Source organism: Gopherus evgoodei, chromosome 22, assembly GCF_007399415.2.
Source record: "Gopherus evgoodei ecotype Sinaloan lineage chromosome 22, rGopEvg1_v1.p, whole genome shotgun sequence".
Lineage (NCBI taxonomy): Eukaryota > Metazoa > Chordata > Testudines > Testudinidae > Gopherus > Gopherus evgoodei.
In genome coordinates this window covers 1,303,675-1,324,834 of record NC_044343.1, presented here as the reverse complement: position 1 = coordinate 1,324,834, position 21,160 = coordinate 1,303,675, and the positions used below count along the sequence as shown (strand labels likewise).

General features: G+C 55.9%; 1 protein-coding gene across 1 annotated transcript; it reads left to right on the top strand.

Moving 5' to 3' along the window:
- The first annotated feature begins 1,834 nt into the window (after window positions 1-1,834).
- RAB3A (RAB3A, member RAS oncogene family) lies at window positions 1,835-20,897 on the top strand. Its single transcript, XM_030540262.1, has 5 exons — window positions 1,835-1,937; window positions 11,605-11,832; window positions 15,088-15,206; window positions 17,497-17,621; window positions 19,188-20,897. Exons 2-5 carry the CDS (start codon window positions 11,605-11,607, stop codon window positions 19,376-19,378), a joined length of 663 nt encoding a protein of 220 aa, XP_030396122.1. The 5' UTR covers window positions 1,835-1,937; the 3' UTR covers window positions 19,379-20,897.
- The last annotated feature ends 263 nt before the right edge of the window (window positions 20,898-21,160 follow it).

The window sequence follows — 21,160 nt, the reverse complement described above, 5'->3', positions numbered from 1 at the left end:
CTCACTCACTTTCACCAGGCTGGGGCGGGGGATTGGGGTGTAGGAAGGGGGTGAGAGCGCTGCTGGGGGTGTGGGCTCTGGGGTGAGGCTGGGGATGAAGGGTTTGGGGTGCAGGAGGGGGCTGGGGCAGAGGGTTGGGATGTGTGGGGGGGTCCAGGAGGAAGTTTGGGTGTGGGAGGGGGGCTCTGGGCTGGGGCAGGGAGCTGGGATGCAGAAGGGGGTTTGGGGTGCAGGGTCCCAGCGGCGCTTACCACAGCTCCCGGGAAGCAGCCACCAGGTCACTGCAGCCCCTAGGCACATGGGCAGCCAGAGAGGCTTCATGTGCTGCCCTCATGCCCACAGGCGCCGCCCCTGCAGCTCCTATTGGTCACGATTCCCAGCCAATGGGAGCTGTGGAGCCGGCACTGGGGGCAGAGGCAGCACGTGGAGCCTTCCTGGCCCCTGTGTGCCTAGTGGTCACAGGGAACTTGCCTTAGCCCTGGGCCCCCACTGCGCCACCAGCCAGACTTTTAACAGTCGGCGGCGTCAGCCAGAGACACCAGGGTCCCTCTCCAACCGGGCGCTGCACTCGAAAACCGGTGATTGACATGGGGCGGAGGCGGCTCGTACCACCGACCCATTGGGGGGGTGACATGCAGGGACAGGGGAGCGGGCTGGGGCGGCTCGTACCACCGACCCATTGGGGGGGTGACATGCAGGGACAGGGGAGCGGGCTGGGGCGGCTCGTACCACCGACTCCTGGGGGGGTGACATGCTGGGACAGGGGAGCGGGCTGGGGCGGCTCGTACCACCGACCCATTGGGGGGGTGACATGCAGGGACAGGGGAGCGGGCTGGGGCGGCTCGTACCACCGACCCATTGGGGGGGCATGCAGGGACAGGGGAGCGGGCTGGGGCGGCTCGTACCACCGACCCATTGGGGGGGTGACATGCAGGGACAGAGGAGCGGGCTGGGGCGGCTCGTACCACCGACCCCTCGGGCAGGACCGGCGCTAGAGTTTATCGTGCCCTAGGTGCATGGCCATTTCGCCGCTCCGCTCCGGTGGAGCTGCCGCAGCCGTGCCTGCGGAGGGTCCATTGGTCCATGGCTCCAGTGGAGCTGCCGCAGCCGTGCCTGTGGCAGCTCCACCGCAGCCGTCTGCCGCCCCCCCCCGGCAGATTGCCGCCCCCCGAAAATCCTGGCACCCAAGGCGATTGGCTAGTTTGCCTCAATGGAAGCGCCGGCCCTGCCCTCGGGGGCGACATGTTGGGAGCGGGCTGGGGCGGCTCGTACCACCGACCCCTGGGGGGTGGCATGTAGGGCCGGTGAGTGGGCTGCGGCGGCTCATACCACCGACCCCTGGGGGGTGGCATGTAGGGCCGGTGAGTGGGCTGCGGCGGCTCATACCACCGACCCCTGGGGGGTGGCATGTAGGGCCGGTGAGTGGGCTGCGGCGGCTCATACCACTGCCCCTTGTGCAGGGTGGTGCCATGTCCTGACAGGGGATAGAGATCCAGCTCATACCACTGTACCCTGTGGGGGTGCTGGCTCGTACCACTGCCCTATGGTGTGGAGGGGTGGCACGTTATGTGCCAGTAACAGCCTTTGCCCTGAGGGGGCTCTGCCACCCCTGAGGGACCAGGCCAGCTGGCCTCCCGAGGAGGCTCGAGGCTGTCATTCAAAAGCCCACGAAGGCGTCGAGTGTGTTCACCTTCATGCTGTCAATCATTAGCGCGGGCCTATCATCGCGCAAGACTGGGTAAAGCCCGCCTCCTCGGGAACCTTGAGGGAGAAGCTCGGAATGGGTCGTCCCCGGCTTCCTGACGTCACTCTCATCTGCATACCGCTCCCCGCCCCTTCTGACTGCTGGTGACGTCAGCCAGGCTCCGCAATTGCCGGGGCCGCGCGCGCTGCTGCTGCATTTGGTGCAAGAGGAGCCTGGGGAGCGCGATCCGGAGGTGAGCGCGCCCCCCCCGGGCAGCCCCGCCCGGCCCCCCGCGTGCAGGGCGGTGACCTTCGTTTGACACCGGGCGGGGGGGCAGCTGTGTGCTGGGGGGGCTCCTGGCTGCACGGGGGGGGGGAGCTGTGTGCTGGGGGGGAGCTCCTGGTTGCACGGGGGGGGGAGCTGTGTGCTGGGGGGGAGCTCCTGGCTGCACGGGGGGGGGAGCTGTGTGCTGGGGGGGAGCTCCTGGCTGCACGGGGGGAGGAGCTGTGTGCTGGGGGGGAGCTCCTGGCTGCACGGGGGGAGGAGCTGTGTGCTGGGGGGGCTCCTGGCTGCACGGGGGGAGGAGCTGTGTGCTGGGGGGGGAGCTGTGTGCTGGGGGGGCTCCTGGCTGCACGGGGGGGGGAGCTGTGTGCTGGGGGGGGCTCCTGGCTGCACGGGAGGGGAGCTGTGTGCTGGGGGGGGCTCCTGGCTGCACGGGGGGGGAACTGTGCTGGGGGGGGCTCCTGGCTGCACGGGGGGGGAACTGTGCTGGGGGGGGCTCCTGGCTGCACGGGGGGGAGCTGTGTGCTGGGGGGGCTCCTGGCTGCACGGGGGGGAGTTGTGTGCTGGGGGGGGCTCCTAGCATGGCAGAGCGGGGGGGTCAGCGTTCTGCATCCTGCATCCATTTCCGTCTCTGCCGGCCTGGGGGGAGCAAACGAGCTTCCGCTCCCCCCCCCACGCTGCACACCTGGCGGTGGGATTGGGGGGCGCGGGGGTGCCCGGGAACTGGCGCTTGGAGTAAGGGCGATGGGGCATTTTCGGGGTCGGTCTGGGACCGGAGGCTGGATGAACCCATTCCAGTGACTTCTCAGCTGGCAGTGTGGGGAAACATGGAGGTCGAGGGAACCGAATAGGGTCACTGAATATTTCTCTCTCTCGGCTCTAGGTGAGACATTTCTCTTGGTTGCTGCCAGGTCAGAAGATTTGGCTGGGCCTCAAAGAATAACATAGAGGTGGTGTTTGCAAGAGGAGCAATTCTGTGCATGCAGCCTTTTCTGCCAGTGTTGGGCGGGGGGAGCGCTAACTGATGCCATCCAGAGAAAGCCTTTTAAATAAAATAACAGTGAGCTGGTTAAGGATGTTTTAATATGAATGATTGATGGCAGGGCGGGGACTCTGAGGGCTGAGCCTACAGGCAACTGAATAGCTTGAATCCACCTGCATCCACTCAACCCCTGAGTCTCTGACAGTCATTTATTAACACATCCAACCAGGCATGCAACTTTGTTGGTCCCTGCTGTACAATGTGGTGGTGTATAAGGTTACTGCATTGCTCTCGTTTTGATGGGTGGTATAACTAACTTCACGTGTGCCTAACGCTGCTTTTAAAATAGAGAGGAAAATGGACGTGGGGGCCTGAGTGACTGTTTGCCCTGGCATCTGTGCAATTACTGATGTTTGCATGGTGAAGGCAAACCAGTGAATGAGGTGGTCCGCCTCCACGATGGGTGTCTTGTGTTTCTTGGGTGATATTAAAGCATGAAGTTTCCAGAAGAAAACAGCTAGGGAGCTGGAGAAGAGCGCCCACTGCTAGGGCAGACGCTTCTGGTACAGAAATACCATGAACCCTTTTCAGCCCTGCTATCTCAGAATAAAACTGATTCCGTCTCCGTCCCACTCTGCTCCCTCCCTCAGAAATACACTAGCTGATGAAAGATACTCATTGCCCAGATCCTAGGTGCAGCCCAGCTCCACGGATGTCCTCTTGCTCACTGCAGAAACATGCCTTGCCTAGGTCAGTATAATTCTCAGTCTTTACCAACCCATATCTGCCTGCACACCAAGCTTTCCTCATTAGCGCAGGATTACTAGTGTCCGTTATTTTACACCAGGACACTGTGAGCTTACAGAGAATCTTGCCATAGAGGTCTGCTGCTCAGCCAGGCCAGGACTAAGCTTGATAGCGTGTTCTGGGGTGCTCTGTCCAGAGGCATTACAGAAATGGAGCCCACCTCCACGCCTGATCTGCACTGTCCCTTACGATGGGACTCAGTTTGTGCCTTGGCAGGAGAGAGATGCTTTTACTTGGGTGACAAACACTAAATCGTGAGGCTAGTGGGGAATCGCCCTCCTTCTCTCTGGAGCACTGGCTTATTGCTGGGATCTTCATGTGCCTGTCACAGGAGGTGTGTGTCCCTCTGCATATCGTTTAATGCAGACACTTGAAGATGGTATACAGTAAAGCTGCGTGTAGGTATTAAGAGTCCTGTAATTAAAATGCATTGGAGGAGCTAGCTCACTAAGTGGCTGGCTTAATGGAGCAATAAAATGTTTCTTTAAATATGAACTTGGTCCCCAAGGGCCAGATGACTAATATTATGTTGAGACCCATTATTTGAGTTAAATTGCATATTGTTAAAATGAGCTAAGTGACTTGCTGGATTGTATAGTTCCCACTGGATCTGGATTGCTGTCAGATTAGCCATGTAAACAGGGTTTATTCATACACGTGTTTAGAGGTTTTCTTCTGTTTGGCTTTAGAGAAAATGGATCAGGGCCGATTTCTCCGAGGCTGAAAATTCTCTCTCGATTTTTCCCCCCCAAACTCTGAATTGTGTAGCTTATTAGGAAGTGGAGTTCATCTCTGAGCACCATTAAAGCTTCATGACGGCATGTAATGACATGATCACAGCTGTACTGTCCAGTACATCCGACTGCTCTCTATTTGAGGTGCCTTTGGACTTGGGACAGCACTTGTAAAACAAAAACTACTCCTCCTCCTGGCTGTGTTTGTAAGTTCAGTTTGATCAAGGGAATCAGAAAGTGGCCATGTATTTCTGGGTGAATTTTGCATTCAAAACTGAAGTTGTTCAACCTTTTGCCTTGTGCATCGTACGTACAGCGCCTTGCGCACACTCTCACCCCGTGTACTCTGCCTGTCACCTTATTGCTTGAATGTTAAGTGATCAGAGACTAAAACAAAGGTACAACAATTTCTCAGGAGATGTGATTAGAGAATCAAAGAGGAGTCTGCCCAGTAGTGACTATGAATGAGGTTATAAGGTCGCATTTCCTGATATTATTTCACAGAAAGGAAAAAAAATACTTTGTGGCTCTGGATTCTCTGTTTCTCCATTGCAAAGGGTTACCTTAAAACAGAGGAAGAGGCAGCTTGCCCAGCTTGTTCATTTCCATTGACAGTAAAGGGAGAAAATCAGTAAACCCCTTGGCAAGCCACAGCCCACATACTTAAATCTTGGAGCTAAAAGCTCGTGTTACTGTGCATCCTGGTACAACTCAGATGGAGCTGAATCTAGTCTCTGTGCTTTATAAACAGGGCTAGGAAAATGTCACCAGAGATTTGAAACTATTAGCCAGGGGCCAGCCTGAAAATCTGAGAAGGTGGGCATCTGTAGGGTAAAAGGGCAGCTCCCTAGTGTGGAGTGGTAGCCAACCCCCATTCCCTCCCTGGCTCTGGGATTCTTACTAATGTGCAGCTCAGGGCTCTTTCTCAGGGCTGGGTGGTAGGGGTCTGGTAAATGTGAAGCTGCTGGAAGGGAGAAGGATTTGCCTGTCTGGAGAACCTCCTGCCTATTGCAAGGAAAGGGGTTTGTGCTGCTGTGCTGCTTCCCACAGCCATCTTGGTTTGTGCCCTCCCTACTGCAGAGGACTGGAGCACCCAACTTGAAATTGACGTGGTTCTTAAGTTTTCCTGAGGTGCTGAGACTGAATGCTTGAATCTGATCCACCTGGTCTTAATTTCATGCTGTTGTTGAAAAGAACTCTTCCCTGCAGCAGCAGAGGCACTGGAAAAGTCTCTCAGCAGATTCAGGAAGATGCTTCTGCATCAGTTCGTACTCTACTCCAAGTTGAAAAGTTTATGGTCCTGTCCCCTCTTCCCCCCCCCCAAATAAAAGCTACTAAGGGTTACAGAGGGGTCAAGGAGTGGTCCCTGGTGAACCTTCTGAGACACGTGGGGGCCTCCAATCAGTCTGTTAAGGGTCACTACAGGCTCTCCCTCTTAAGAAGCTCATAGCCGAGGAGAACAGCACCCTTCTGGCCTTGGAATCTACTGCAGGCATCTAATGTTTCCCCGTGTTGAAAATGGGCCCCAGGACTTCCCCCAAATCATTTCCAGAGCAGGTCTGTTAGCAAAACAGCCAGTCTTGATCGTCTGGCTTCTCCTCCCAATCCTCCACGAATCTGCGACAGTCAGAGGAGCAGGGGTCCTGAGTGTGTGTGTGCACGGGGAGCAGGGTGGGAGAGTGATTACGCAGTGACGGGAATTGTCTCCTGCTCTTGTCCTCTCACTGGGGTCTGGCGATGTCATGTGTGAAGCATAGTGGTGGTGACCCCCAGTTCTTAATGTCTGAATGTACAAATGGTGTCTCTGCTTCACTTGAGTATTGCAGGGGCTGGTTCTCTCTGTTGTGCTGGTTTGACATTTACATTGCAATAGTCCCTCAAGGCCACAGCCAGGCTGGTCCCCCTTGTGGTAGGTGCTGTGCAAACGCACAGACCCTGGAGAGTCGAGCTCAGCTTTGTTTTCTGGCTCTGCAGGAAAAAGAGAGGGAGACCATGTCCGCACTGGGCAGCGGCAGCAGCTGTGTAACTGCCACATAGGCCCTTTTGAAAATGTTGCTCTTGGTCTCTCGCGGACACATTGTGCTGTGCAGTGCATGTTGGGGCTGATGATCCATAACAGGGCCCCTGCTGAAAATGTTTAACAACTCATCATGTTTGATCACAACCAAGTCATCTCAGACCTGGGGGTAGGTCTCAGCTTGGAGAACTTGCTCCTTTTCTTAAAAAGTGGCACAATAATAGACATGAGGAGCTTCAGTCAATGCCTTTGTTTGTAGGGTGTCAGAATTCGGGAGCTGAATGTCCAGTTCAGGTAAACGTGGAGGGGGGAATTCTACCTTGGCACTAAACCTAACCACTAATATTGGAGCTGGTATAACTTTAGAAAATGGGGCATGCAGTTGGGCTTATAATGGAAAAGGTACAGAGAAAGGCAACAAAAATGATCAGATGGATGGAACAGCTACCCTATGAGGCGAGATTAAAAAGACAGGGGCTTGTCAGTCTAGAGAAGAGATGACCAAGGGGGACTATGATAGAGGTCTATAAAGTCATGACTGGTGTGGAGCAGTGGCTCTCGACCTTTCGAGACTACTGTGCCCATTTCAGGAGTCGGGTTTGTCTTGTGCAGCCCCAAGTTTCACCGCCCTTAAAAACGACTTGCTTACAAAATCAGACCTAAAAATACAGAAGTGTCACAGCACACCAGTACTGAAAAATGGCCGACTTTCTCATTTTTACCATGTAATTATAAAATCAATGATTGGAATATAAATATTGTACTTGCATGTCAGTGTATCGTCTATAGAGCAGTATAAACCAGTCATTGTATGAAATTTTAGTTTGTACTGACTCCACTAGTGCTTTTTATGTTGCCTGTTATAAAACTAGGCAAATATCTAGATGAGTAGATGGGTTCCTGGAGGACAGGTCCATCGATGGCTATTAGCCAAGGTGGTCAAGGACGCAACCCCACGCCCCAGGTGTCCCTGAACCTCTGACTGCCAGATGCTCGGACTGGGCAACAGGATGAATCACTCAATGAATTGCCCTTTTCCACTTATTCCGTCTGATCCGTCTTGCCCCAGCCACTGTTGGAGGACACTGGGCTACATGGACCATTGGTCTGATCCACTGGGGCCATTCCTATGTTAAAACATCTTACTTTGTTTGCATGGTTTCGGCTGCTGCCAGCACCCAGGCTGGCGGGATGCACGTTAGACCCAGTAGTCGAGGCCTGGCTTTGCGTTGGTTCAGGCAGAGTGCAGGAACATCACAGCTCCATGGATCAAAGGCCCACACCGGCTGGCTGCCTCAAGAAGGAAATTGAAACCTTATCCATTCATGCAAGCTATTCGCTTCAAGGGTTTCTCTAGAGGAAGCTTATATAATGGGAAAAACATCATGGTGCTCTTGGACTGTTACTTCACGGCGAGCATTAATTTCTGAGGGGAAAGGGTTTGTCTCAGGACCTAGTAAATACAGACCTCCTGGATCTATTCTTGCATTCGAACCTCTAGGGACCTCCCAGAGCAACAGTGTTTGCTGGTGCTGTCTGCCCTGCTGCATCCCTGAAAAATGTAGTGGCACAGGCCTGCCCTTGGTTCCCAGGAATTTTGCTCTGGATTGTCCAGGAGAAGCCCTAGGCTCTCTCGCTGTGCTCCTTCCGCCAGGTGCCTCTCCACATTCACGCAGCCTAGTGGGGAAGGTTCTGGACAGAGATCTGGGCTCAGTTCCTTGCTCTGCCCCAGAGGTCCAGTGTCACTGAGGTGGAGTTGTCAAAGGCAGCTGAGAGAGTTCAGGCACCCAGTTCCCACGGAAACTCCAGAGGAGTTGGCCACTGAGAATCCCACCCATAACCTCTCTGGGCTCCATTACCAACCTGCAAAATGGGGATCGCATTCCCTTTCTCTCGCCCTGTGTCTGTCTTGTCTCTGCCGATAGAAAGCTCTCCTGGGCAGGGACAGTCTCTGCGCAGTGCTTTGGGCACCATGGTTGAGGAATAGTGATGCCGGCATTAGACCAATGGTCCATCTAGCCCAATATCCCGTCTCTCACGGTGGCCAGTGCCAGGTGCTTCTGGCAGTTGGAGGTTGAGGGGTACCCGGAGCGTGGGGTTGCATCCCTGACAGTCTTGGCTAACAGCCATCGATGGGCCCGTCCTCCATGAACATATCTAACTCTCTTTGGAGCCCAGTTCTACTTTTGGCCTTCACAGTGTCCCAGGCAGTGACTGTGGGTTGTTCCACAGCTTGAAGCAGCACTTCCCTTTCTTTGTTTTCAGCATGTGACCCCCTCGCTTTGTGTCATGTGACGCTTCCTTATTCACCTTCACTTTCTCCACACCAGTCACGTTTCCATGGCTTCGACCACATCCCCCCTTAGCGTTGCTTTTCCAAGCTGAGCAGTCCCCGTCCTTTTAATCTCTCCTCACAGGGCAGCTGTTCCATATCCCGAGCAGTTTTTCTTGCCCCTCTCTGTACCTCTTCCCATTCTCATGTATTTTTTGAGATGGGATGACCAGAACTGCACACACGGTTCAAGGTGTGTGTGTACCATGGATTCATATAGTGGCCTTGTGATATTTTCTGTTTTATGATCTATCCCTTTCCTAATGGTTCCTAACATTCTGTTCACTTTTTTGGCTGATTTTTCTGATTGAGCGGATGTTTTCAGAGAACTAGCCGTGATGATGCCAAGTTCTCCTCCTTGAGTGAGAAGAGCTAATTTAGACCCATCGTTCCGTATGCATAGCTGGGATTATGTTTTCCAGCGTGCATGACTTTGCACTTAGACTGAGTCTCAAGGTGCCATTTTGTTACCCAGTTTTGGGAGATCCCTCTGTAACTCTTCACAGTCAGCTTTGGACTTAACTATCTTGGGTAATTTTATATCATCTGCACATTTTTCCAGTTCACTGTTCGCTCCCTTTTCCAGATCATTTATGAATACGTTGAACATTGTTGGTCCCCGTACAGACCCTTGGGGGGCCTTGCTGTTGCAGGGTTATCGCACCGTTTCCGTTAGAAGCCCCAAGGGTCCTGTTTTGATTGACGCACGTGCTGGGGGTAGTTGACAGCTACATTAGCAGTGGAGGAGTTTGCGGCAAAGACCTGAGTTTGCTTTGTGCTGAAGCTGAGTGGACTTTCAGCCCAGGAGTCTGGGCTAGAGCTTGCTCTGGGTTAGCCCCTCCACACTGGGGAGGAAGCAGGACTTGTGGTGCAGGCTAAGCATGGCCTGGTGTCCTGCTGCAGTTCACTCTAGCAGCTGGGAAGGAAGGAGACAAAGGGTGTGATGGGCAGAAGAAGCAGAGGCCCTTGTGCAGACACTGCAGCGTTCCAGGGAGGAACAGGCCACACCCATGAGGTTCCTGTGAGCTGGGCTCCCGGTCCATGTAGGTATGCAGAGAGCCGTCCTGCCTGCACCGGGAGCCGTGTGGGCTCCAGGCAAAGGGCTGCTCTTCCGGGGCCTGTCTGTCAGACCTTCCATTTTCCCCACGCTCTCTTCCCTGCCCCACTGAACCCGAGGAGCAGTTTGCCTCTTTCCACACACAGGCTGTGCACAGTGCCAAGGACCCGGAGTTCTCCACTCGCCGATGCCGCTCGCTGTGTCTCCACCAGCTGTTCAGACCCTGAATATCCATCACTTGCCAGCAACAGGCTTCAAAAACGTCGTCTTGAGTCTGGATCCCTGGTGGCTCTGCGGGGCCCGGCACAGAACTGTTGCCACACCTGGAACGGACTGGCTTCTGTGCTACCCATCCCCCCAGGGGCCCCGGCCCAAATGGGCCATGGTGCCTGGACTGCCCGGGGGAGGGGAGCTGACACCCGGTGCCCAGGGTGCTGTGCCTGCTCAGTGGATAATCGGAGGGCCTCAGTCTTCAGGACTGTCTCCACCTGGCATCTCTCAGCAGTCCTGGCAGGGGATGCAAGGATCGCTGGCAAGGGCAGTGGGAGCTTTAGCCAAATCAGAGGGGTGACGGGGAAACAGTATTGTCTAGGCCCCCTGTACCCGCCCTTTGCAGACCAAGTGCAGGAAGGTCTGGGGAGAGCAGTGGCAGTGCCGGAGGGGCCGAGCTAGGCAGAGCTCGGCCAAGCAGCAGCCTGCGGGGATTTTATGGGGTGCTTTGCTGAGGGCAGGGCCAGGGGATGGAATGAAGATGGAGAGACTTGAGGTGGGTAGCAGGAAGGCGTTAGTCCTTGATGGGGTTCTTCAGGGTGGGATGGGGGGAGCTGTGCCTGGAGTCGCACAGCCTTGCCCTGTGGAGCAGGCTGTAGGATCAGCCTTGCTCTGGCTGGGGACTGGGTTGGCTGGAACAGGCCTCTTCCCCCTCATTGACTTCTGGGTGTAACGTACTTCGAGTATGTGCTGGGACAGAAAGGGAGCCCAGGCCTCTGGTCTGATGGGCCTTGCGGTGTCTGGCTTGTGAACCGGGCAGGGAGATCCTGTGGAATAGCTAGATCTGGGAGAGGCTGGATCAGAGAGCCCAGATGGCTCGGGGCTGGCATCCTCTGCCGGGCCCAACTTCCTGCGTCAGCTGCATTGGTAGGTGGCATGTGCTGTGATTACCCTCAGCTGCCAGTGGGCAAACACGGGGCAGGGCCCAGCCTCATGCAGGGCTGGGGTCTCAGGGTTATCCTAAAATGGCCTGGCAGAGAGGAGCATGTTTAAATCTGACTGAGCCGTTCTGGGTGTGCGTAGATGTGGATTCTGTTCCCAGCTCTCTGGTCACTCCGCCCCTGCTGGGAAACCTTGTACCTTCGTTCCAGGGTGTTGAACGCTTCAGTGCTCCTTTGCAGATGACACTAGATATGACCCACAGGAAGAGCCCCCTATGAGCCTCCCCCCTCCCTGTTGCAGGGCAGAAAGGGTGGGCATATCTAGGTGCCATTTCTGGTGGTTCACGCCGCCTGCCCCTGTTACTGCACCCAGAGGGCTGGTGGGGTGCGATACTACGTGATGTGGCCTTGCTCTGACCTCCCAGAAGCTGATGGTGGGGTCTCTGGGCCTGAGCGGGGAGCAGCCACCCTGGTTACTCCAAGGAGCTGAGCATGGCTGAATCCCCCAGGGAGCACGTGCCCCACCAGCCCAGCTCTGCCGTATGCTTCCCTTTGCAGATGGCTTCCGCTACCGACTCCCGCTATGGCCAGAAGGAATCCTCAGATCAGAACTTCGACTACATGTTCAAGATCCTGATCATCGGGAACAGCAGCGTGGGGAAGACCTCGTTCCTGTTCCGGTACGCTGATGACTCCTTCACTCCCGCCTTCGTCAGCACCGTCGGCATCGACTTCAAAGTCAAAACCATCTACAGGAACGAGAAGCGGATCAAGCTGCAGATCTGGGTAGGGGCCGTGGTCGCTGCACGCTCTGGCGGGTGGGGGATGCAGTGAGGGAGGCTCTGTGGTTCTGTATGTCACGTGTGGGACAGCCATCCGGGTCAGGAGACATGCACTGACACCTCCCCGGTCCAGCCGGCCCCTCCAGGGCTGGGGTGATAACCCAGAGTCCGGGTAGTCACGTTTGGCCACCCTCGACTTCCCTGTGGCTTAGACTGGCCCCCTGGCCGTGGTTGCTGCATGGTGTGCCTGGCTCAGCACGGCTGGTGTCAAAGTTAGAATCAGGACTCACAATTTGTCAGACCACTCTATTTATTAGCGCAGCGCTCCGCCAATAACATTCAGAATATGTGAGTGGCCATGCAAGGCCCAAACAGTCTTATTTATACAGATAAAAGAGCGGGAATTTAGACAAAGGGACAAAGAAATCAAAACAGTAAAATTCACCTGGGGCACAGCATGCATATCCTATTTCCTTATTAACTGTTATCGATCTAAGGCTAATGCTTCACCAATTGCCCTTAAACGGTGCAATTGTTCTGTGTTAATGTCTGTATTCCTGACACCTGTTTGCAACATTCCAACAACTTTGCTTAAAGGTACAGACAGCATTTCCTTAATCCTTTCTATTGTTACTATATAATTCATTCTACTTTCACACTGGTGTGTTCTCCCCAGGCCGTTGGTGGGCAGTCCATGGTGGGCATCATGGGATCGGTGCGTGCTGGGGGAGATGTTCATGGAATGATAACCTGCCCAAAGTGTTTTCCGAAGGGCAGACATCACGTGGGTGACGCCGGTTCTGGTTTCTTTAAAGTCATTCTCTCCAGGACACAGGTTGCTAATTAACCGCTTCCACGAAGCATGAGCCTCCTACATCTGCTGCCAGCCCTCTGCCCTCCCCACAGCCCCCTTGCCCATGGTGGCCTGGCAGACTGGCCCTTTCAGAAGAGGGGTCCTGGTATGCTGGGGGACTGGGGTCCGTGTGGGACAGTGGTGGCTGTGGCCTATTCTGCCTCCTAGGACCTGAGCACCCCGCACTCAGGGCTGTTCTAAGCCCAGCTCGAGAGCATTGCCTCTCCCAGCTCCTCCACCGAGCGGGCCCCTGCAGAGCGATCCTGGGCTGCCCCTTGCTCTGCACCCCAGGGCTGTCAGCAACACACCCACACACCCTCTGACACGCCAGGCTCCTAACATGGAAGGCTCCATTGAGCCATTAGCCCTAGGCCTTGGCTCCAGGACGCTCAGAGGTGGCCTGACGCTCCACGGACAGCGTGTGGCATAAAGAAACAGTGCCATGTGCTGACAGGCTTCCTGCCTCCCTGGGGAGGCTGGATACCAATTAGCACGTAGCTTAATCACAGAAGGGCCCGGAACAGTCTAAACAGCGGAGCTGAAGGAGCAGCTGGCGCGACAGATTTAGCTGCGCTGGCTTTGCCCTCGTTACCGTGGGATGTGAAATGCTGCTGCACGGCTCTGAGGTGCCTGCTGCAGTGGTGAAAGGCTCTGGGTGCTGGAGCCTGAGCAACACGGAGCCTGGTGACTCTTGGGCGAGCGGAGAGGGGTTTCTGGGCACGCGCGGCAATTCCCAGCCTAACGAAGCCGCTGCCCTGGGAGTGCAGAGTGGGGGTTAATTTTCAGGAGCGCCGAGTTCAGGGTGCTTTGCTGGGGCCGCGTTCAGCTTCCCTCGGTAGCATTGCAGACAGCAGAACGGTCCCTTGCTGGGAGGCAATACGTGCCAAAATGGGACCACACGGACTCCTCCTGCCAGGGGTGGGGTTTGCCCCTGCTGTCAGGAACCAGGGGGCCGAAGCCAGATTGAGGTGCTTCCCCACCTCTGCCTGCCCCTGCGGAGAGGTCTGGGGCAGGGCCCCCTCCGCACGGATCCCCAGGGCAGGGTCTGGCCTGACGTCTCAGGTGGGATGTGGAGCTCAGACCCCGGCTGGTCAGTAGCAGCGGCAGGGCCTTCATTCCTAGGCCCTGGGCCCAGCTTCTTCCCAAACTGAGCACATTCCTTTAGCCCTGAGTCCGAGTCCTGCGGGTCAGAGCCAGTGCACCGGCTCCACCCCACCCTGCTCGTTGCAGTGGCTGGGGGGGATGTGCAGGAGCTGAAGGACTGTGCATGGGGGGAGCTGTGATGGCCTGGAGCACGTGTGTGGGATGTCTTAACAGCAATGGCTGGAGGTCTGGGGCAGGGACTGTGGGGCTCAGACACACCTGGGGCAGGGGGGTCCAGCAGCAATGGCTGGAGGCCTGGGGCAGGGACTGTGGGGCTCAGAGACATGTGGGGCAGGGGGGTCCAGCAGCAATGGCTGGAGGGCAGGGGCTGTGGGGGTGTCTCAGCAGCAGTGGCTGGAGGGGTCCATGGGGCAGGGGGTGTCTCAACAATGGCTGGAGGCCTGGGGCAGAGGGTGCAGTGACCTGAGGGGCCATGGAGGAGGTGTCTGCAGGCATCTCTGACACTTGCTGGCCCCAGCCCTGCCCTCCCCGCGGTGCAGCCGCATGCAGGGCTGGGAAGGGAGGGCCGCTGGGCCCACCAGCTCTGGCTGCGAGAGTTGCCCGCACGAGGCAGCAAACCAACCACTGCCTGTCCCTGGAGCTGGGCGCGGAGTGTGGGACCAGGCTCCGTTTGGCATAGGGATGGGTTTCCATGGTGAATCGCAGGCAGCTCCGCTGCAGGCTTGACTGAGCCTCCCAGCTGCCCTGGGAGTCCCCAGTGACAGGGAGTCATGGTCCCCCCCCATCCCCGCTCTTGAGCAGGGCTCCCTGGAGGCCCCGTCCCCTGTGGCACACTCAGGGTTGCTTGGCTGTGATTTCTCTGCCGGGCTTGGGAGGGGGTGTGTGGGAGAGGCACTCTGCCGTGTCCTGCACTCCCAGCCCAGGAGGTGCCATACGGGGCAGTGGGGCGCACTGGCCTGGCCCTGTGCCCTAGATCATTCTGGGTGGGGGGTCAGCGGCCCTGGGAGAAAGTTCCAGAGACTTGGCTAAACATTGGATTTTCCTTCTTTAAATCTCAGAGGCAGGATCCGTCTCTCAGTGCTGGAGCTCTGGGGCAGCACGGGAGTTAGGGTGGGTTCCAACGTCCTTCCTGCCCTTAGCTCTGGCACCCCCGGCCCAGGGCCTGCCTCTGGGCTCTCCCTGGACCCGGCCGTGCTTTGTGCTGTGGAGTGGGGCGGGGGGGTGTCTCCAAGGGACCCTTGAATTACTCAGGGCAGCTCCTGGCGCTGCTGCTCCCAAGTAACCCTGCTCTGGTCTCCCCAGGACACCGCAGGCCAGGAGAGGTACCGGACCATCACCACCGCCTACTACAGGGGGGCCATGGGCTTCATCCTGATGTACGACATCACCAACGAGGAGTCCTTCAATGCCGTGCAGGACTGGTGAGCAGGTGGCTCTGTGGGCACCAGGAAGGGAAAGTGACACCGAGCCTTGGCACTGCCATGCCAGCGTCTCATTAGCAGAGCCAATGAACCAGGGGAGGGGGCTGGGAGTGAGGGCAGGAGCCTCTCCAGCGTGCTGGGGGAGCTGTGCAGAGCCAGCTGGGACCCGGCAGCGTGGTCACTCAACAGGTGTCTAACTGTGCTTGTGCCAAGCCCCAGGCCCGAACACGCCAGCTGGACTGTGTCGCCGGGACCCCTCCCCCATGCCATGTCTCTGCATGCCCACGGACTGTGGTACCACTGGGAGCACTCCCTGCGCGTGGCAGCTCTGCGGACAGCACAGACTCTCTGCTGCCAGCTGGTCACCAGGTGCCCTCTGGGGCCTGCTCTGCTGCAGAGCCGTGCTCTTATGGGGCTGCTGCCTTCTCAGAGCTTGCCAAGATGTTCGCCCACTTACAATCCTCCCCTGCCCTCTGCTAAGGAAATACCCTTGGCACCTGCACCCCTGCCTCCTCCTGGGGCTGCAGCTTGGACTCTGCATGGCTGCTGTTCGCCATCTCTCCGCTGCGGCCCCCACCCCATTTGAAGTGGGTGTTTCCTACCTCTGGGGAATTACATCTCTGCGGGGTGGGGCCGGGAGCCGGCCTGGCCTGCGATGCCCCCAGCTTCTGTTGCCCAGAGACAGGGCAAGGTTTGCTGCCTGGAGCTTCTCCCTTCCCTGTGCACTGCGGTTCCTGGCCTCTGCCCAGGTGTGAGGGGACAGGGGCTGCGTGGCTTGGTGCTTTCGTGCCTGGCAGCTGTAATGCAGCCCGCATGACTCGCCCTGCAGGGCAGTCCCCTGGCCTTGAGTTCTGTGCTGTCAGCAGCCTGGCTAATAACCTGCCCACGTGGCTGTGGCTGCGCCTGAGCCAAACTAAGTGCAGCCCTTGCAGAAATTCTGGGCCAGGAGCCTCCTCCCCCAGCCCACGACAGTGAGACGAGCTCAGAGCCCCCAGGAACACTTCTGAACCAGGCCAGGAGAGCGGCACCGAGCCGGGCACCAGGGTGCCCCAAGCTAGACCTAGGATCTGGGCTGGAACGTGTCCTGTTGGCACTGAGCCTTGCTGGCTGTTTGGGCCACCTGCTCCCTCCCCAATGCAAGAATGAAACAGCCCTCGAGTGTGTTCAGAGAGGGGCCAGTCAGTCTAGCATGGCCTGGTTCCCACTTCCCCAGGCTCTGCTTTTGGCCCTGGATCAGTGGGAATCTCAGAAATTCACCCTAGTGCTCTGCCCCCCTCTTCCCCGCCCCTTGCCCAGGCCTGCTGTGTAGCTGGAGAGTCCCACTTACGTGCACAGCTCCTGGCCTTTAACCAAGCCTGTGCTGGGCTGATCCTGCAAGCCCGTTCTGTGCAACTCGCGCTGCTGGTGGCAAGCTGGCTGGCTCTGGCCGCTGGCGACGGGGTACCGAGCTCTCCCCCTAGGAGGCTGGTTCCCGGGTGGGCAGTGACCGAAATCCTTTCCTACCCACTGGCACTTGGTGCCCAGGTGCAGAGAGCAGGTGAGTGTTTTCAGCACACTCGAGCGCAGCCCCCCAGATGTCTCTGCCAAGAAGCTGAAGCCCTGGACACCCCAGCTGGGCCTGCTAGGGCCAGCTGCAGAGTGGAGTGGGAGAGGAAGGGAACACAGCTTGCCCTGCTGCTGTCTATTCTGTACTAGCCGTGCTGTGCCCAGGCTGCTACCAGCACTGGAGTTGAGCTTTTCCATCTCGGCTGTCCCTGTCCTCTGCTTCTGCTCTCTGGTGTACTGACCACCAATGCATCGTGCTACTGGTTCCTACAGTAATTTTTTCTCTCTGCCCCATATTTGCTACCTCTTTAGTCTCTTCCTGCTTTGCTGGTTTCTTCACATTCTCTGGCTGCAGCTGTGGTGGGTCTCTGTAGCTCTTGGACATGCCCTCTGGCAGTCCAGCTTTGATGGCTCCAGCTAAGAGGCTGAGGGGTGAAGGCCTCTTGCCGCTGGTCCAGGGGACCAGGCTCCAGTCTCTGGCTGGGATTTGGGACTCTTGGCCCAGAGTCTTTAAAGGTTATTGCTGTGCTCAGCTCTGCAATGCCTAATTGATTTAGGAGCCTACGTTGCATTCACTGTCAGTGGGATTTGGGTTCCTAATGCCTAAAACGATTCAGGCACTTGGAGCACAGAGCACATTACCACTTCGGTGCCTTTAACAACCTGGGCCTTTGTCTATAACCAGCTGTGCACAGCCCTGCTGTCTGAATATTGTGGTTACTTGTTCCCCTACTGCGGCTTTAAGGTCAACCCAGATCAAGACCTATTCCTGGGATAACGCACAGGTGTTGCTGGTGGGTAACAAGTGCGACATGGAGGACGAGCGAGTTGTGGCATCAGAGAGAGGGCGCCAGCTGGCAGAGCACCTGGGTAAGTACTGGTTACTGTGCACGCACCCAGTCTAGATAACGGGCTGACCCTGTAAGGTTCCGGCTGGCGACGCTCAAGCCCTGTTGGGACTTGGTCTTATGTGAGCAGGTGAGAGGGTTCCAGGCATTGCCAAGCTGTTGGAGCTTTGCGCTGCCTTGCACAAGAGCAACTCAGAAGCCAAGTTCTGGGCATGGGAAGGTTCTTTGGCCAGTTGAGCAGCAGCATCTGCTGCCCCAAAAGGCATCTGGACTGAGAGATGGCAGTAATGGTGCCCTGCAGGTCTGGGAAGCATCTTTTAGAGGGCTGACAGGCATGGGGAAGACGGGTTGTGCTGCACTTGTATGGCGGCACAGGAGCTGTAACCCTGCGAGGTGTGAGAGTGGGTGGGTGGTGCGGTTGTATGGCGGCACAGGAGCTGTAACCCTGAGAGGGGACCTGTATGTCTTTCCTGTGGAGTAAGGTAATTACGACTCATTGCACTTGCCATAACTTTGTCACTATGTAGCAGCATGGCTTGTCTTCTAACAAACACTGGTGCTGTCTGGGCAATTACAGTCTTTCGATAACTGTTTCTATTATTATAACAACCCTCTAAACCCTGTGTTTACTGCTGTAAAGTGGTTGGAAAACCAGTTGGCCTGGGTGGATTTCTGAGCAGGTTAAACCCAGTTAGAACGTGGGGTGAATTTATGGATTTCTAACTAAACCCTTTTCCCTGCAAAGCATCCCATTAAAATTTAACAGCCCAGAGGAGGAGCTGTAAAACCCTTTAAAAATCCAGAGACTTTCCATATTGATTGTGAGCATGACGAGAACTGGCTACAACCAGCAGGAGCCTGAGTGGCTTGGAGCGGCCCCGCCCGTGGACTCTGTTGCCTGACTGGAAGGGACCTGAGCAGTCAATGTTAAGTTTACAATAAGCAACTGGTATCGGTGTGCTGGTGTCTAGCCCCCATCTTTACATGGTCAGTCAATTAAAGAGGCTTGGGTATTTCCTAGGCTTTGTAAGGCGGGGTCCCTTGCACGTGGGTCACCACAGGGAGGCCTCTCTCCTGGCTGCGCAGAAAACACTCAGCTCTAGAGATGCTGAGCTCTGCTACTTGGTTCTAACCTGGCAGATCCCAGCCCCAGATCTCAGCTCTTGTGTTGGAGACCCTGAGCTTGTACAGGTGCCTTCCCCTGGCTGACGTAGTTAGCTTGAATCAGCAGCTCCCGTGATGGGAAGCAGGAGCCTGAGCTGAACATCCTGGGCCATTTAGCAGAGCTGGGGTGACCTCACTGGCCAGTGATGGTCCCTGGCTGCTGACCCTGCCTGTGAAACCCCTGCCTGCTGCTGAGGTTGCCTTGTTGTTTTCCATGTACATTTGGGGCCATGTAAAAGTAATGACCTGGGATGGATTCATTTCCAGGGTCTTTAATTATCCCAGCTAAAAATCCTTCCCAGGGCTTAGGAATGGTAACTTGGTAACTTGCACTGCAGGGCCCCTGTTGGTGAGCAAAGGCCCTGCCTTGCCCCAAGCCCCTCCTGGCTGCCAGTCTCATGCTCTCCCATCTCCCTTTGGCCAGGGTTTGAGTTCTTCGAAGCCAGCGCAAAGGACAATATCAACGTCAAGCAGACGTTCGAACGGCTTGTTGACATTATCTGCGAGAAGATGTCTGAGTCCCTAGACACGGCAGACCCAGCAGTGACTGGCGTGAAACCAGGGCCACAGCTGACTGACCAGCAAGCACCCCCACACCAGGACTGTGCCTGTTAGAGACTGCAGTATGGCCCCCTCTGCCTGCTTCGGCCACGTCACCCCTCCAAGTAACCGGTGTCCTAGTTAACACTCAGTTGTGCTCCCACTTCAATGCCCCAGTCACTAGGTCTGGTGGGATGGCCCATAGCGATGAGTTGTCTGTCCCCTCTCACCTCATAGGGTTTGAAAGGGCTCTGGTCACCCTCTCAGTCTGCAGGTTCCACGGGGTGTCACCCCTCCCTTTCTGCTCCCTCGTTTTCCACCCTGGGACGGTAGGAGAAACTTTTTTGTTGTTTGCTTTTAACTAGTTCCTGATTGTGCCCTCTTATTTATATATAATTGTCTGTTGAGCTGGAAGTGGGGGGTTAATTGCAGAATCCTGCATTAACCAGCTGACTCAGCTTGGCCAATGTGTTCATTAGCTTCCTTCCTGCCTAGGTGGATCCTTGCTGCTGGGTGGTGGGAGAAGCCCTGCTGAAGGGAGAGCAGCTTAAAGGACTAGAGTCCTCTTGGTGTAGCATCTCCTGATGCTCCTGAACAAACAAACAGCCCTGGACCCAGAGACCTGCTCCCTTAGCTGTAGTGCTACTGAAGGGGTGATGTGTTGGGGTTGCAGCTCAGCCAACTGGGGGTGGATGTGGATTTTAACCTTGACAAAGGGTACGTCTAGATCCCAATGAGGCACTAGTGCAGGTGGGTTGTCATAGAGATTTGTTCCAGCCCTGTCTTTACACCTCCCCTTAGCTTGTTCTCCTTGTTAGCCCAGAAGCCTTGGCTGGCTGGAGGGCCGCTCTGCTGCTCTGTTCTCCCCCACCAAGGATGGCTAGTTCCTAACTATTGTATAAATAGATGCTAATTTATGCTCCTGCTGTCTTCCTCCTTGTACATAAAAACAACCTTCCTGTAAATAGAAGTAGCAAGTGACCATTGTGTGACATGCTGTGTTGTGGTTGGGTAGATGTATTAATTTTATCAGTGTGGTATTAACCTGCTTGTGAATATCACTTTTAAATCTATTATTTAAAAACAAAGCTGAGTAAGGGCCAAGGCACTCCTGTACCAAACTAGCCCCAGGCTGGTGGCGGAGGAGCCCTGGAAACCTCCTGCTAGAGGAAAAGCTTTGATGGTTTGGCTCAAGCAAAGAAACAAGCCACCAAACTGCTGCCCCATTCCATGCTGGGTGTGGGGTTGACACCCCACCTGCCCCGGGATGTTGCATTTGCAGCTGAAGGGGGCGAGTTTGCTACAGGCCTTGCTGTTCCTTGTCTGTTACTTTAGCAATGTGGTGTTGTGGAGACTGTGAAGCAGTAGATAAAAATCTATCAATGCCCAAATGCGGTGCGTTGCTTCCCTTGATTTATTTTTCTTGGTGAACCCTCTTTACAGATACACACATCCAACCTCCTATTTTTGTGATGTTTACTTATATGGAAAAAACTACGCTGTACTGTACAAATGTCAAATGTGTCAAAGTACAATTTCCTAACGATCACTGTATTCAAGAGCTGTTGTGATGAAATAAATTAATTAATGCTGATCACAAGTCATTCGGGGTCATTTTCAGCAGCCCCAGCGGGTGAGTCCTCGAGCAGAGGGGCTCATGCACCACAGTGCTGCACTAGTTCCTGTCCTAGAACGCCCTGGCTCTGCGAGGCCTCACATGGGCTTGCACTCAGCAGTCTGTGATGGAAGGGACCCCAGCTACTCCGTTGCTGTTTTCTCTTAAGCCTGGACTGGGGGCTCTTTCTACAAAGCTGGGTCTGACTGATCCAGGCTCCCCCTTCAAGCCTGAGCTTAGAT